The sequence below is a fragment of the Otolemur garnettii genome, unplaced genomic scaffold (genome assembly GCF_000181295.1).
Source record: "Otolemur garnettii isolate 467f Iridium unplaced genomic scaffold, OtoGar3 scaffold00263, whole genome shotgun sequence".
Classification (NCBI taxonomy): domain Eukaryota; kingdom Metazoa; phylum Chordata; class Mammalia; order Primates; family Galagidae; genus Otolemur; species Otolemur garnettii.
In genome coordinates, this window is record NW_003852658.1 from 64326 (window position 1) to 79980 (window position 15655).

At 46.5% G+C, this 15655-nt stretch overlaps 1 protein-coding gene across 5 annotated transcripts in view; it reads right to left on the reverse strand.

Annotated features, from left to right (window-relative positions):
- ABCC5 (ATP binding cassette subfamily C member 5) overlaps positions 1–15655 on the reverse strand; it is a 92596-nt gene that overhangs the window by 28355 nt on the left and 48586 nt on the right. For all 5 annotated transcript variants that reach the window (XM_003802841.2, XM_023508650.1, XM_023508647.1 and 2 more), the window contains exons 12-22: positions 15158–15229; positions 12340–12464; positions 12162–12234; positions 10371–10574; positions 8924–9067; positions 5878–5977; positions 3276–3460; positions 2750–2896; positions 2354–2483; positions 465–618; positions 250–378 (exon numbers count right to left, since the gene is read on the reverse strand). In XM_003802841.2, coding sequence (XP_003802889.1) covers positions 250–378; positions 465–618; positions 2354–2483; positions 2750–2896; positions 3276–3460; positions 5878–5977; positions 8924–9067; positions 10371–10574; positions 12162–12234; positions 12340–12464; positions 15158–15229 — 1463 coding nt within the window. The remainder of the gene's footprint in view (positions 1–249; positions 379–464; positions 619–2353; positions 2484–2749; positions 2897–3275; positions 3461–5877; positions 5978–8923; positions 9068–10370; positions 10575–12161; positions 12235–12339; positions 12465–15157; positions 15230–15655) is intronic.

Genomic DNA, 15655 nt, shown 5'->3' on the forward strand with positions numbered 1-15655 from the left:
GAGTAGCTGGGACTACCGGCACACGACATGGTGCTTGGCCCTAATCTGTATTTCTGTCTCCTCATCTGCTCAGAAGGGAGTCCTACCCAGCAACTGACTTTTTATCAGAAACCACTCCATTAAATCACCAACATCCGTATTAATGACCTTCATACTCCCAACTCTGGCCTTAGAAGGGCCTCTTAGACTTAATCAGATGCTAGGATGCTGGCGTCCCTTTGAGGTGTCTGGCCCCCCACCTGCACTAACCTGTGCAGAAACTCCTGCCCTTTATTGTAGGCGTGGATGGTGGCAAGGCCCTGTATGCTGGATGTGATGTGGGAGAGGAAAGGTGACTGTGTGATATTGTCCAGACGCTTCAGTTCTCGAATCAGGACTCTGGAGAGAGAACAAGTTCTGTGTCGTAATGGTACACCAGCAACTCAGGCTTGTCTGCCCTGTAGATGGAAACACTTTCTGTTTACCTGGACACAATGTGCAGAACTGAAAAGAGGATGACAAGGGGCCCCACTGCTACAAGGAACCAGGGGAAAACCCCGGCGATCATTCCAACACAGAAGAACACCAGGATGACATTCTGGATGAACATCTCAGCCTGGAATGGCAGGCGCACGTCAACTGGGGAAACCACAAAGGAACAAGTGTCAGGCTGCTGGGATCAAAAACCAAGGAAAATAGACCTGAGAAAAGGAAGAGGACCCAGGAAATCCCTACTCGAAGTTTATGATGTTATCTTTAAACAGTATGATCAAAGAAAAACCTAGAACCCTGGTTGGTCTAGTTTCTTTTTTGTCCCAAGAATTTTTTCCCTTTTTCTTTTTTTAATTAAATTTTGGCCACGCTAATCTTCTCTGTATCATTTCAGTTTTAGTATTTGTGTTGCCAAAGCCAGCACCGTCCCAAGAATTTAAGTGATCTTCTTTCTCCATCTTCTTCTTGCTCAACCCCTTTGAACATTTTCCCCCTTTATAGAGTAATACATGTTTATTGTAAGATATTTAGAAAACAAATACACAAAAAAGAAAGCAAAAATTATCTGTATTCTTACCAATACCAACGAACTGCTAAGGTTTAAGAAATTTTTTATCATAGAAAAAAAGTTTTTCTTTTTGAGACAGAGTCTCACTATGTTGCCCTTGGTAGAGTGCTGTGGTGTCACAGCTCACAGCAACCTCAAACTCTTGGGCTTAAGTGATTTTCTTGCCTCAGCCTCCCAAGTAGCTGGGACTACAGGTGCCCACCACAACACCCAGCTATTTTTTGGTTGTTGTTGTCTTTGTTGTTTAGCAGGTCCAGGTTGGCTCAAACCCACCAGCCATGTGGCCAGCACCCTACTCACTTGAGCTATGGGTGCCGAGCCTATCATGGAAATTTTTAAACATACACAAAGGTCAAAGAAAGAGTATAGACCCTTTAATGGTTATCAACTTTCTTCATCTCCTTTTGGCTGTCTCCCCAACCCACTTTCTTTTTATTATGCCTAAATTATTTTCTTTTTTTTTTTGCAGTTTTTGGCCGGGACTGGGTTTGAACCCGCCACCTCCAGCATATGGGGCCGGCACCCTACTCCTTTGAGCCACAGGCGCTTCTCATATGCCTAAATTATTTTCATACAAATTCCAGACATGTTGATGCCACAGACTTATCCTTTCTTTTTTCCATTCACGTGTGTGTATGTGCACGTGTTTAACAGAAATGGGACCGTGTTATCCTTTAGTTCTAGTATCAGGGATGGTTCTGATTCCTTATAACCTCTGGCCATGACTGTCAATGCCTGAAACAAACTCCTTCTATGGGGGCAGCCACAGTGCAACAGTTAAAAACAAGCTGTGTTGCTAAATAACTGTAGATCTTGGGCAAGTTACTAAACTCTCCTGAGTACCAGCTTTCTCACACATTCATTTGATAAAGAACCAGCACGCACCTCACAGGGCTGCTGTGAGGATCAGGCTAATGCACGTAACACTGTGCACACTATCCGTTACACGGTACACTCTCAATGTCAGGCGGCATCCCTGTTATGCTGGGCTATGGAGAGAACCGTATTCAAGTTCTACTGCAGGCACAGCTCATGCAACATCCAGAAAACCTGTCAGAAGTTAAAGCTGTCCAGGAACCAATGCATTGCTTCAAAGTAAACATGTACTTTGGAATCTCAGGTGTCCCTGTCCAAAGCCTTCCTGCTAACTCAATCCACTGAACTTGTCAAATACGACAGAATGAAAACTTAGATGAAATGTTCCTGGGGAAAACCCCAGCTAGATCTGTACATTTGGGGAATCACCCTGGAAGGCTGAAAGTACAGTGAGCTCCAGTTTGTCCTCCAGAGCGTAAAAGACAATATCAGAGATACCTTCATCCATGTCTTTGGAAAACCTGTTGAGAATCCTCCCTGTCGGGGTGGTGTCAAAAAACTTCATAGGGCTTCGAAGGATCCTTCGGAAGAGCTCGTCATGCAACCGGGAGGAGGCTCGTAGTGTGCCCTGAGAAGGAGAGCACAAAGTGATCAGGCCTTGGGGATGCCCAATTCCTGTCATCCAGGTAACCACTCCACAGGACACATACTCCCAAAGCTGGGGAAGTGCAGGGGGTCAGGAGGAGTGGGGTGACAGATAAGGAAAAGCAGAGGCTCATGGGATACAAGTCATTTCAGCTGAGGTCATCCCGCTTTAAGGGAGTACCCAACTCAGAATAAACCTGAGATACAATGCTAAAGGCTGACCCCACGATAACCAGGGACACTGCATACCTTGACAAAGACAACTCCTCTAACGGCTTTCAGGATCAGCATGACTGCCATGGAGAGGGCGTAGATGCTCGCATAGTAGTGCATGAGAGGATGGTCCTTCATGCTGGTGCTCACGGAGGTCTGGTTCCCTTGAGTCACTGTGGTGTTCTGTTTGGAGGCAAAGCTCTGTGAGACAAGACTCCCACAGACTGCCAAGAGCCCCTGCTCAGGGCCACTCTCAACTCAAGAGCAAGGTACAGGATAATGAACCTGGCTGTAGCACACACAAGCCAGGCCATACCCATCTCCTTCTCTCTTTTCTAAAAGATGAGAGCAGCCAGTCCGTAGTGTCCTACTGACAAGTCAATAGCCCTGTGGGTTGGTCAGAGTTTTTTTACGTTTTGTGAGGCTACATTAGGGACTCATTTTTTCATCCTGGAAAATCCTTAACTGCTTCTTTTATAGGAACGCCAGAAGTTTCCCTAAGAATACCCAGGCGTTACGGGGAGACAGACACATTCTTAGACATGCCGCGTGATAACCTTACCCCACTTCCTTGCTTGATCCAGTAACTCAGCCACCAGGTGCTGAAGGCAGTGCTGCCTACGTTCAGCACAAAGAGGGCCATGATGACCAGGAACGCCAACGGACCCCCAGCAGCCTGGATATAGACACCGTATACTGACCAGGGCACTGAACCCTGCCCCTTCTCCTCCACTTGCACAAGCTGCCCTACATAAGGAAAAAGAAACACACTCAGAAGGGAAGAGCTACTGCCACAAAATTAAGTCACAAGAAAACAGCAGAATCAAAGAGTCTATGGTTTCCTAGGGCGCTGGATTAGAATTATCTCCTGTTTATCAGAAGCATTCCTTCCTCTACTTAACATTTACTGAACACCTACCATGAACCAGGCCCAGGAGCAGGAAAGAGAATTAAGAGAATTCTTGGCTGAGAAGCCCACCACAGTCTGGCAGGACAGGCAGATAAACACACCATTACAGTAAAATGTGCGAAAGAATGGAAATACCCAGGGCAGCCCGGGAACACCCAGGGTACTCCCTCTGCCTACTTGGCAGAGGTGTGGGGAAGTCAGCAGGCAGCTATCACTTCTGGAAAGGTAAGCCGGAGTCAAGCAGGTGGGGGAGACAGCAGGCAGAGAAAATTACATGAGCACTGGCACGGAGGTGGTAAATAGCAGAAGGGTATGTACAGATAAGCACAGCAAGTCAGCACAGAGGAAACAGATGTACACCTCAGGAGTGGCATGAAAGATGACGAGAGTGATGTGGTCAGAGGATAAAGGCATTTAGACAGATAATTTCTCAAGAGAAAAGGTGGCAGGTGTGGAGACTGGACTTGTGCTGGGCTGGGTGGTGTCTCTGGCCAGGAGCAGCCTTGCCCACGGCTCCCGGTGTTCCACACTGGTATTAGCTTTCTCTGTGTGTGCCATGTTAGGAAAAATATTTAGAAAACACTGCCTTGAAGATGAGAGGCTAGGGAAAGACCTCACATAGGAACGTAAGGTGGCTGGTCTCCTGTTTTTAACTAGTTCTTTCCTGTAACTGTGGAAGACAGATTTAAAGGAGCCAGCTGTGTACTCCAGGTCTGCAGTCCTTAACCCACAGGCGGTAGACAGGTACTGGTCCACGGACTGTTAGGAATGAGGCCGCAGAGCAGGAACTGAGCGCAGGCCAGTGAGCGAAGCGGCCTCTGACTTACAGCTGCTGCCCATCCCTCGCATCACTGTCTGAGCTCCACCTCCTGTCCAGCAGCAGCAGCATTAGATGCTCACAGAAGCACAAACCCTACTGTAAACTGCACACAGGGGTGTAGGTTGTGCTCTTCTTATGAGAACCTAAGAGCTTCTAATCGGAGGGAGAGATGGAATGTGCTTGAATCATCTCAAAACCACAAAACTGGTCCCTGGTGCCAAAAGGGTTGGGGACTGAGACATGACTAGGGTCTGAACTAGAGTTGTGGCAGTGGGATGGAGTTTCAGGAGGTAAAGGCAGTATGACGTGGTGACTGACTGACTGTTGGAGGAGAGAAAGGTTCAAAGAGGTGTAGGGTTTCCTGGTGTGGCAAGATGACTGATGCTGACATGAGAATGCAGACACAGCCATACAGAGAGCCTGTCTCTCCTTATCACACAAAATGTTCAATAACCTTAAAATAAACCACTCATAAGCCTGGAGCACTCTTTAAGGGTTGTGAGTAGCCAGGTAGGTGGCTATGTAGATGAGAACAAATGTTCCCTAATGATATTCTGATTTATACCACCTGTGATAAGAACTTAACAAACTTCTCAGCCTTCCATGCTGTTTTTGTTTTTTTTAGGGTGTGCCACAAATCACAACAGAATTTAAAACCTCACCCTTATTTTTTTAAAGATAAGAAAAGAGGCAGAGAGTGGTTAATCAGAATGGTCAGCTGCTACTATCAAATATCTGTTGCAATTTTAAAGACAAGGAAGTGAAAATAGGCCCATCCCCAAATCAGTGATAAAACCCAAGAAAGTCCCTAGATCCAAAAAGTCAGGATTTAAAATACACTTTCAAACAAGATGCACACATGTAGCTTAAAATTCACGAAGATGAAAATGTCCATGCTATTACAAATAGCTGCTCTTAACTTTCGAGATTTATTTCAGCTGTTAACAGGTTTAAGTATCTGGATAGGAAAAGCCAAGTAGGAGAAAGTCCTCACTGTAACTCTTTACCTGGGGCAGTGCTCTCAGGGCAAGGCGACGCTTCACTGTTCTAACAGGAGCTGCTGAGGACATAGGCATTCTTATAAACAGAACAACTCTGCTTTGTTTGAGACCAACTTCAAAGGAACAGCTACAGGAAGGAAGGGTATACCTCTGGCCTCCATTCACTTTTTCCTTACTCAGAGTGACTCAGCTGAACAGGGAGAGACCTGACCACACCCCAATAGGCTGAGAAGTATCCAAGGTCATTCTTACAGTTTAAGCAGCAAACAGAAGGTGCCTCATGGTCTCCCAATATTATACATAAAATTTGTATTTATCCTGGAAATATGAAACCAGGCACTTCATAATGCACAATGCGAGCAAACATGAATACCACATGACTTAATTTCTAATAAACTTTAACAAATCTAAAAATCTCCAAAAAAGTCATTACCTTCCTCTGGCTTTGCTGCCTTCTCTTTCTTTACTGATCCTGTTTTAGGGCCCTTGTCTTGTGACTTCTGTGAACCGCTGGTTTCCTTTTTTGAATTAACCTAGTAATATTAAAATAAGAAATGTCTCCAGTGATGCTATGGCCACCCAGATGACTACCCAGGTGAGTGTCCACATGATACCTATTAGAGTATAATCTATCAAGGTGCTTTTTACTGAAAAGAGATACAGCCAACTTCTTCAAAGAGCCACCTACACTCACTTAGTGTACTTCCTTAACTCCTCGAATTTTTTTTTTTTTTGAGACAGAGCCTCAAGCTGTCCCCCTGGGTAGAGTGCCGTGGCATTACAGCTCACAGCAACCTCCAACTCCTGGGCTCAAGCGAGTCTCCTGCCTCCACCTCCCAAGTAGCTGGGACCACAGGCGCCCGCCACAACGCCCGGCTATTTTTTGATGCAACCGTCATTGTTGTTTTGGCGGGTCCGGGCTGGGGATTTGAACCCGCCACCTTAGGTGTATGTGGCTGGCGCCTTAGCCGGTTGAGCTATAGGTGCCTAGCCGAACTCCTCGAATTTTTGAGCTCTAGGTTCCTACCCTGTAAGCCAACTGACATTAACTCACATAAAGTCACTAAACTCCCAGCCTGTATTTTGTTATGGGAACTCCAAGTTCCCAAAGTATCAGGGCTGGAGTCCTTTCCATTCCTCCTATCTCTGAGCCCCCACATCACTAAACCAAATCTGTAGATCTGATCATTCCCATTGCTACCACTAGATAAACCCAAGCTACTTAGCCCAGCTTTGCAGGCTATCCCTAGCCTAATTCGGCAAGTGCCTCTTCCATTTCACTGTTTCCCACGGCCCTACCCTCTAGCCTCATTCCTTATGCTATAGTGCAGTGTCCCATTTCTATACCTTTGTCCATGCTGGTTTGCCACATCAAATGGCCCCAGCCCCGTCCCTATCTGCCACAGTTGTCCATCTGATTTGAGTTCAGATGGATTTAAATATTCTATTCTTCGTGAAGCAATGTAGGCTTCCCTGGCACTTTGTTAGTATCTCTACTGTAGCACATTGCTGTATGTGTGACCTGGTGTTACCCGTAGAGCATAAAAGCACTTCCCTAAAACACTGCGAGCCTCTCAAGGACAGAGACTGATGTTTCCACATGGTTATAACCTATACAGGCCCTCCCACCAATACCTATCCATACACGGTACACAGAGACTCAATAAACACTCATCAGATTGAACCTGAGACAACAGAAAGGACTTCATGCCCTCTTTTCCACGTTCCTCTTCTATCTTCACACAGGAAATTCTCTTAATACAGTTCACTATGTTTAATTCTATGTCAGCAAACTTATGCCCAAGTAAGACTTTTTTAATTGATGGTGACAAAAATTAGAAAACGTAAAATTTAGGCCAAGCATAGTGGTTTAGGCTTATAATCCTAGCTCTTTGGAAGACCAAAGACCAAGGTAGGAGGATCGTTTGAGGCCAGGAATTTGAGACCTGCCTGAGCAGCATAATGAGACCCTGTCTCTACAAAAAAATACAGAAAAATCAGCTAAGTGTGATGACGTGCACCTGCTATCCCTGCTGCTGGGGAGACTGAGGCAGGATTGCTTGAGCCTAAGAGTTGGAGATTATAGTGACCTCTGATGATGTGACTGCATTTCTAGCCTGGGTGACAGAATACCTCATCAAAAAAAAAAGAAAGAAAAGAAAAGAATATAAAATTTACAGCCACATCTGGAATATAAGAAAGGGCTTTAAATTTTATATTTACTGTAGTGCATGAATAAATGCACTCTCAAAAGAGAAAATTATCATTTATTGAGCATTTCTTCCCAGGGTTTAAGAACAGGACGTATATTTGATTTGATCAATGAAACGACTCCTGGAGGCAGATACCATTCCCATTTTTAAGATGAAGAAACTGAAGCTCAGAGAAGTTCCGCAACTTACTGATGTACGGTCACTGCACCACACTGACTGCCAGTGTTTTTCATATTTTAGCTTCTCTCCCCCTCGTCTTCCCTCTATCTCCAGTGATGAGAAAATAATCTGTAAAGTCCCAAGTATTCTAAGAGTCACAGGAAGAGATCACAAAATCTAAATCTGGATCAGGTGTCTCCTGGAAATCACTGACCACACTTGGAATGTATGAGCTATATCAAAAGGCCTAAAATATATCGGTCGTGAACAGTTATTTGTACTTCCTGAAATTAAAGAGGAAGAAACCTAAAGACTGAAATAAGACTCCCTAGAAGAGGTCCCAACTTCCTCCTTTCATCCCTTCAACCCAGCCTGAGAGCACCCGGGACCGCAGGTGGGAGAGCAGGTGGGAAACAGGAACCACACCTCTCGGCTAGCCTTGGCCAGCTCGCATGCCCTCACACTGTGCCTGGCGCAGCCCAGAGTGAAGACCTGGCAAGCCGCCAGCACTGGGTGTCACTACAGGACACAGGGCAGCAGACATAAAGGGCACTTGGGAGTTGAACCACCCTTACGAGCAAGTTGCTTAACTTTTCTGAGCTTTAGTTTCTTCATCTGCAAAATTGGGGATAATCATATTTTATCACATAGCTCCGTTAAAATGACTAAACAGATGCTATCTATGAAGTGCCTAAATCCAATAACTGGAGCACAGGAGGTGTTAGTTAATGGCAAGTGCCAAGTCAGCAACCAGAGACCGAGCGTCCTCAAACGTATGCAATGTCTAATCTCCCTTCCCTGGCACCTTATTCAAAGAGCTTCATAATGCTCTTTTTGCGAGAGTTTGGGCAAGGAAGCTACGACAGAACAGCAGCAAACATCTCCGCCCTCCCTCACTTAGGCCAAGTCCTTTCCCTGTCACTTAGTGGTAGCTCTCCTGGAGCAGAGTCAGCATGTGAACCAAAGCACAGCAGCCTGGTCACCAGCAAACAGGGCCTCTGCCAATAAGACAGACAGAGAATTCAGCTGAGACCCCCTCCTTCACACATGACTGCCCCGTCCCCCTTGCATAGGAAAGAGGCACGCATAGACAGCAGCACATCTTACCTCAACCGGTGGGGTGTCTCCCAGCAACAGGTTGTTAAAAATGGTAGCATAATCACCATTTAAATTCATTAGTTCCTCATGGGTACCTCTTTCTGTTATACAGCCCTCTTTCATGAAGATCACTTCATCGCAATCAACTAGATACTGGGGACAAAGGCAGAGGCAACACGATATTGCTGATATTTGTGTAGATACTTGGAAATACTCATATCTTAATCCAGTGGTTCTCAGCAGGAGGTGATTTAGCCTCCTAGAGACTTTTGGCAGTGTCCGGAGACCTTTTGGCTATCACAATTGGGAAGAGAGGTACTACAGATGCTCCTCAACTTAGGACGAGGCTATGTCCCCATGAACCTAATGTCAGTTGAAAATAATGTCATAGCTTAGCCTTGCCTAGTTTAAACATGCTCACAACGCTTACATTAGCTTACAGTTGGGCAAAACTGTCTACCATGAAGCCTATTTTATAATAAAGTGATGAATAGCTCATGTAAGTAAAGCTGAGAAATCCTAAGTTGGGACCATCTGTACTGATATCTAGTGGATAGGGGCCAGGGATGCACAGAGCAGCTCCCCAGCAAGAAACCATCCAGCCCAAAATGTCAACTGGCCCTGTCATACAGAGAGAGCAGTTCTAGTTCTTTTTTTAGAGACAGAGTCTCACTTTATCACCCACGGTAGGGTGCCGTGGCGTCACACAGCTCACAGCAACCTCCAACTCCTGGGCTTAGGCGATTCCCTTGCCTCAGCCTCCCGAGTACCTGGGACTACAGGTGCCCGCCACAACGCCCGGTTATTTTTTTTGTTGCAGTTTGGCTGGGGCTGGGTTTGAACCTGCCACCTTCGGTGTATGGGGCCAGCACCCTATCCACTGAGCCACAGAACCGCCCCAGTTCTAGTTCTTGACACTAGTCTGCTGATGGAGCCTTATGAGCTTTGCATTAAATCTCACACCCTTTCACTGCACTTGGAAATACACATAATTACAGATTTTCTGTGGCAGAGTAAGGGGCCAGTCCCCCAAACTTGACAACATATGCAAAACAGATGGCAACATCCTCAAGCTGTTCTCCTAAGTGGCTGCTTATCATGGAATGACAGAGGGAGAAAAGCTTGTTTTCCCAAAACAGTTCCCACTTTTACCACAATGCTTTCCAAACTATCTAGTACGCACACTCTATTTCTGGCCCGCGCCTCTAGCTCTTTTCCTTGCTAATCTATATGCAGACGCTGATAATGCTCCAAGGATCTGATTCAGATGGCCATCTGGTGCACTGGGACAATGAGCTTTATAGGTACAATGGGCCCAGGAACTGTTTGCTAAGGAAATGAAAACTCGATTCCAGGAAATCTCTAGTTGCCCCACAAAGATACCTGGACCAAAGCCACCTGCCTGTTTCTGATCTCTCAAGCCCAGGTATGCAGCCTAGGAAAGAAAGCACCATACCTGTAACTGGTGTGTAACAAACAGAACCGTCTTGGACTTGAGGTGCTTCCGGATAGCACTGTTGAAGATGTGGTTGCCCACATGGGCATCTAAGGCACTGAGGGGGTCATCCAGGATATAGATGCTCCTGTCACTATACAAGGCCCGGGCGAGGCTGATCCTCTGACGCTGCCCACCACTCAGGTTGGCTCCTCGCTCTCCAATCTGCAGAAGCCCAGCAGCACAGTAAGCCCCCAGCTCAACTATGGAACAGGGTGCAGGAGCCACCCCAGGCACCCCTCCTCCCTCCCACCCAAACCAGCTCCTTGTCTTAAATTTCTCACAGATGAACTGGCACTGTGATCCTTCTAGGAACTGAGGGAGTTGGCCCAAATGCCTCCTCCTCTTCTACAATTATGGGGGACCAATCAATTCCACAACCAGCCTTGCTAGCCCTCATCCCCAGGGACTGCCCCTCCAACCTGTTCTCCACATGGCAGAAAGATCTTTCCAAAACACAAAGGTGACCAGGTCCCAACCTTGCCTAACTCTTCAGGAGCCCCCAAGGATGGAATCCAAATACCCGAACTTGGCATACAAAGCAGCCCTTGTACCACCCGGCACCCCTCCACAACTTCCAACCTCCACAGCCCCATCCCCTGCCACACCCTGGGGTCCGAGCCATTTCAGACTATGCGCTTGGATGAACACAGACGACAGCGTCATGCCCTTGCCTGTGGTGTGTCTCCTCAGTTTCTGGCATCATCCCCTCTGAAATTTCCCCCAACTTCTCCACTAACTCCCAAAAGAAAAGAGGCTTTTCCATTTTGTGCCTCTCTGTTGAGTGTCTCATCCTCTCAACTGCATGCTCCTGGAGGGTGCAGGTTATCCTCACATCCCTTTATGCCCTCAGGGCTGAGTACTTCCTGCACCTGTCTCTGGCACCTCAGAACAAGCACCTGATAAATGTCCCTAAATGAACAAATGAGTAAATCCTCAAGTGGTAATGGCCTTTGTATTTTGGAAAAATCTTGCCTTTAATTGAATTTTTAAAAATTCAATGAATTCAGAGGTTTTCAAACTTGACATTCCCTTAGAATTACCTGCAGGGTTTGTGAAAATAGACTGTTAGTCTCCACCCTTAGAGTTTCTGATTCAGCGGGTCTGGGGTGCAATCTAAGAATCTTCATTTCTAAGAAGTTTCCAGGTAATGCTGATGCTGATGATCTGGGGACCACGATTTGAGAACCTCTCAACTCATTAAGCCATTTACCAAATCTGCTTTGAGAGATTTAGCTGCTATCAATTGAATAAAGGTGCCCATCCCCCAAACCTCCAGGCTAGCTCATGGGAGATGAGCTAGCACAGACTAGTACAAATACTGCCTCTGGAGACTGCTACCAGGCAGAGAACCAAAGGGAGGGTTTGTTCTGAGGGTCTTTGTTTCTGATGGAAGAGGCTCCCTATGGACTCTGTGGGTAAGGAGGCTGCCAAAATGAACTTCAGAGAAGAAGCTCGACACAAACATGCTTGACTTGTGGTTTCATCTTGAGTAAAAACATTAACTCTGAATCAACAATGAGATTTTGCTGAAGTATGTATATACTTAAAACCAGTAGTGCTAAGGTCCCTGCCCTAGAAAATGAATGTTTTTCTAACATAAAGGCCCAATGAAAGCAGAACTCCCTGTTACGTTCCTCCCTGAAGCATTTAAGATGCGTTTCTAGGAGGTGGCTCTGGCCCAGCCCTCCCACTCATCCCCAGAGCCTTCCCTGCTAAACTCACTGCCCTGTCAGGACATAAGGCCTGTACCTCAGTCAGGTCGCTGTTGGGGAGGATGGCCAGGTCAGGCCTCAGGCAGCAGCTATTCAGCACAGAGTTGTATCTGGAAGACACAAAGAGACAGTGTCAGGGACATGGCTGGAGTAAAGCCCAGACTTGGGCTGCCTTGCATCTCACGTGGCCAAGATGGAAACCAAGCATTCCTTGCCTTTCTTCATCAAATTCCTTCCCAAAGAGGATGTTGTCTCTCAGAGTGGCATTCAGGATCCAGGCCTGCTGGGCCACATAAGCGAAGGTTCCACTGATTGCAATGCTGCCTTCTAGAAGTGTCATCTAGGGAGACAGATACCACCCAATGGCATCATAACTTAAAATCATCGCTCTAAGCCAACAACCCCCCCCCATTCTACAATGGAATCTATAAGTTTTGACCATTTCATTAGATGCTTTTTGGACCCAAATCCAAACTCTACCTTTGTTCCAAAGATAGCTACAGCAGCAAAGAAAATCAAAGTCCTCCTTGCTTATGTGATGGGAGCCCAGCATAACCCATGACATGAATGAACATATCACTCAGCAACCTGTCTGCCATTTGACACTCTTTCTTCCTAATTGCCAACTATTTAATTAGGGAAAGCAAGCACAAGCAAGAAGGTCCTTTCAGAATCCCCCGGAGAGGATGCCACAAGGATTTGCAGCTTGTTCTTTGTTTAAGACGAGGGCAGGCCAACTCATCTACAGAATTAATCCAAAATGCTGGCTAGACCAGCTGCTTCTATAAAACGAGGACCAAAGGGGGAAAAAATTCCAGGTTAGACATCAGCTAGTATCACACAGTATCCATATAATGTTAATGGACCTTCTCAGCCAACATGAAGGCGCAAATGAGCCCTGTGCTTTCTGTTCTCAGTCACAGTGATTGACATTAAACTGATTCATCCACTTCAACTTCTTTCATGATGTCTTTGGGGACTGACAGTAGACACCTGTCTTGCATTATGGATGCTCTGACTTTGAAGCAGTTTTGTTAACCGGTCCGTGTAGTCCTCATACATATAAGGATACCTTCTCAGAAACCACCACACAGTGTATACACAAAGGCACACCTCACCGCCCGTGATGTGGTATGTACTTTTTTTTTTTTAATTGTTTGGGGTTCATTGAGGGCACAAAGATTAGGTTAAACTGATTGCATTTGTTGGGTAAACTCCCTCTTATAATTGTGTCTTGCCAAGAGGTACGCCATACACTGTAACCCCTATCCCCCCTTCCACCTCCCCTCTCCCCACTCCCTCGTTCCCCTGCCCCCCACCTCGAATTGATTTGAGTTTTTCTCTTATGAGGGTGTGTATTAGATAGTCTACTGGCTTCATATTAGAACTGAGGACATTGGATTCTCGCTTCTCCATTCTTGTCATTCTTTACAAAGAACAACGTGTTCCACCTCTATCCAGGTTAATACAAAAGATGTAAAGTCTCCATCTTTTTTAGTGGCGTAATAGTTAGTGTACATATACCCATGGTGTACATATACCCCAGCTTGTTAATCCATTCCTGGGTTGGTGGGCATTTAGGCTGTTTCCACATTTTGGTGATTGCAAATTGAGCTGCGGTAACATCTAGGGCAATGTGGTAGGCACTCTGACATGCACTTCAAAGTGTTCAGAAACCCATGGAGGGTCTACTGTGGGGACCCAACTCTAGCTGCTGTGCCACAAACACTCCACATGGCACCGTTGCTAACAAATAAAGTCTAAGGACGCAAGGAAGACCAGAATTACCACCTCCCTGTCAGACAGGGCTGCCAGGATTTGATCCAGAAGCAAAGCCCCACTCAGTTTTCAACCTAACTGCCACCCAGCCTAGCCACTCCCTGGGAAAGGAACATTTTTACCAGACTGCTGAGTAGCATTCAGGAACTTTTTCTTACTCTCCCCACCCCATCTCTCTCCCTCCTCACTGGCCCTCAAATCCAGCTGATTATCAGAATCACCTAGCAAGGTGTTTCTTCAAAAAACAAAGGTTTTTTGCTTTTTACAAAAACCAAATGGCTGGGCCCAACCACTGGAGTGTGTCATAAAGCAGAAGTGGGCATAGGGTGGGGACTGCCACTCAGTGACCAGAATGTAGCCTTCCCCTGAATGCCCTGGGAACCACTCTTAAGGAGAACCACAACTCACCAACTGTGACAGCGGAAGCCACAAAAGACAAGAAAATATCCCATAACCTAGAGGCTGGAAGGACACCCTTCCCCGCCACTACCCCAAGGTGTTCATTTCAATTCAGTGGACCTCATCCTTCAGGAGGTAATAATCTCAAGTTTATGTTCATCTCAACCTTTTAAGTCAAGCTAACAAGGACGAGGGTGTCCTGGGTTTTTTCCCCTGATTCTTTGGTCCTAAAATATGGTAAAGGTAATTTGTCTCAGCAAGGGTGACCATTGCACCCCTTGCTCTGTTAAGTGCCAGCAGCTGTCTGCTGGGCCCCTCTGGGCCCTGTGACACGCTGGCGTCCATAGGGCCTAGCTTCCCACTGGACCGTGAACCCCTAAGGGCCTAAGTCTTTCACTGGTTAGGCTGATAACCCAGTGGGGCTTTGCTTCCAAGTCCGGATGTTCTGTCCCTGAGAGAGGCTGACAGTGCTGGCTACTGATTCTCTAGTTTAACTCTTTGTCTGCCGTAAGGCAGCACTGGGGATTCGTCCATCGCTTAGGTCTGCCATAAGCAGATGGTCTGGCACGCCTATGGCACTCAATAAACATAGGCGTGAAACATACAATAAGGTGTGAAAAATGATGACTCCAGCTAGGGTATCAGGTGCCCACTGAGTCCCCTTCCAGACACAATGCTATCAAGGGGTGGGAGGTGTGAAGGGGGAAGAGTCAGCAGGGCAGCATGAGGCAGACCAAGGGCACATTTTGCTTCTAGCTTTCCTGATGAAGTTCTTCAGGAAATTTGTTGATTTTTCCTGAGACTTTTGCTAAGCAGAATCCAGAGAAATGTCGAAGACAATTAGCAAACTCTTACCTGGCCTAAAATGGCTGAAATGAGAGAGGTTTTTCCACTTCCAACACTGCCACAGATTCCAACCAGTTTTCCCTGGACAGAACACAGAGAAAGAAAGGTAATGAGGAGACTGCTGACTGCTCATCTCTGAGGCCTGCGTGTGTCTGAGGGAAAGCACCCTAACTACAGACCACCACCACGGAACGGTCATCCTGCTGCCCCAGCAAGCTCCTCAGCACTGGTCCCGGCTGCCCAGCAGTGGGGTTTCTGTGGGGATACACTGAGGTACAGCAGTGGAAGCCCTTGGGAGAACGTAACTGTGCCACAAATACTAAGTTATTGCACAGACACTTTTAGGAAGGCTCTGCCCCTTTCCTAGTTTGTTGTGGCCCATGTTTTTGTTTATTTATTTATTTACTTATTTATTTTTTGAGACAGAGCCTCAAGCTGTCCCCCTGGGTAGAGTGCTATGGCTTCACTGCTCACAGCAACCTCCAACTCCTGGGCTCAAGCGAGTTT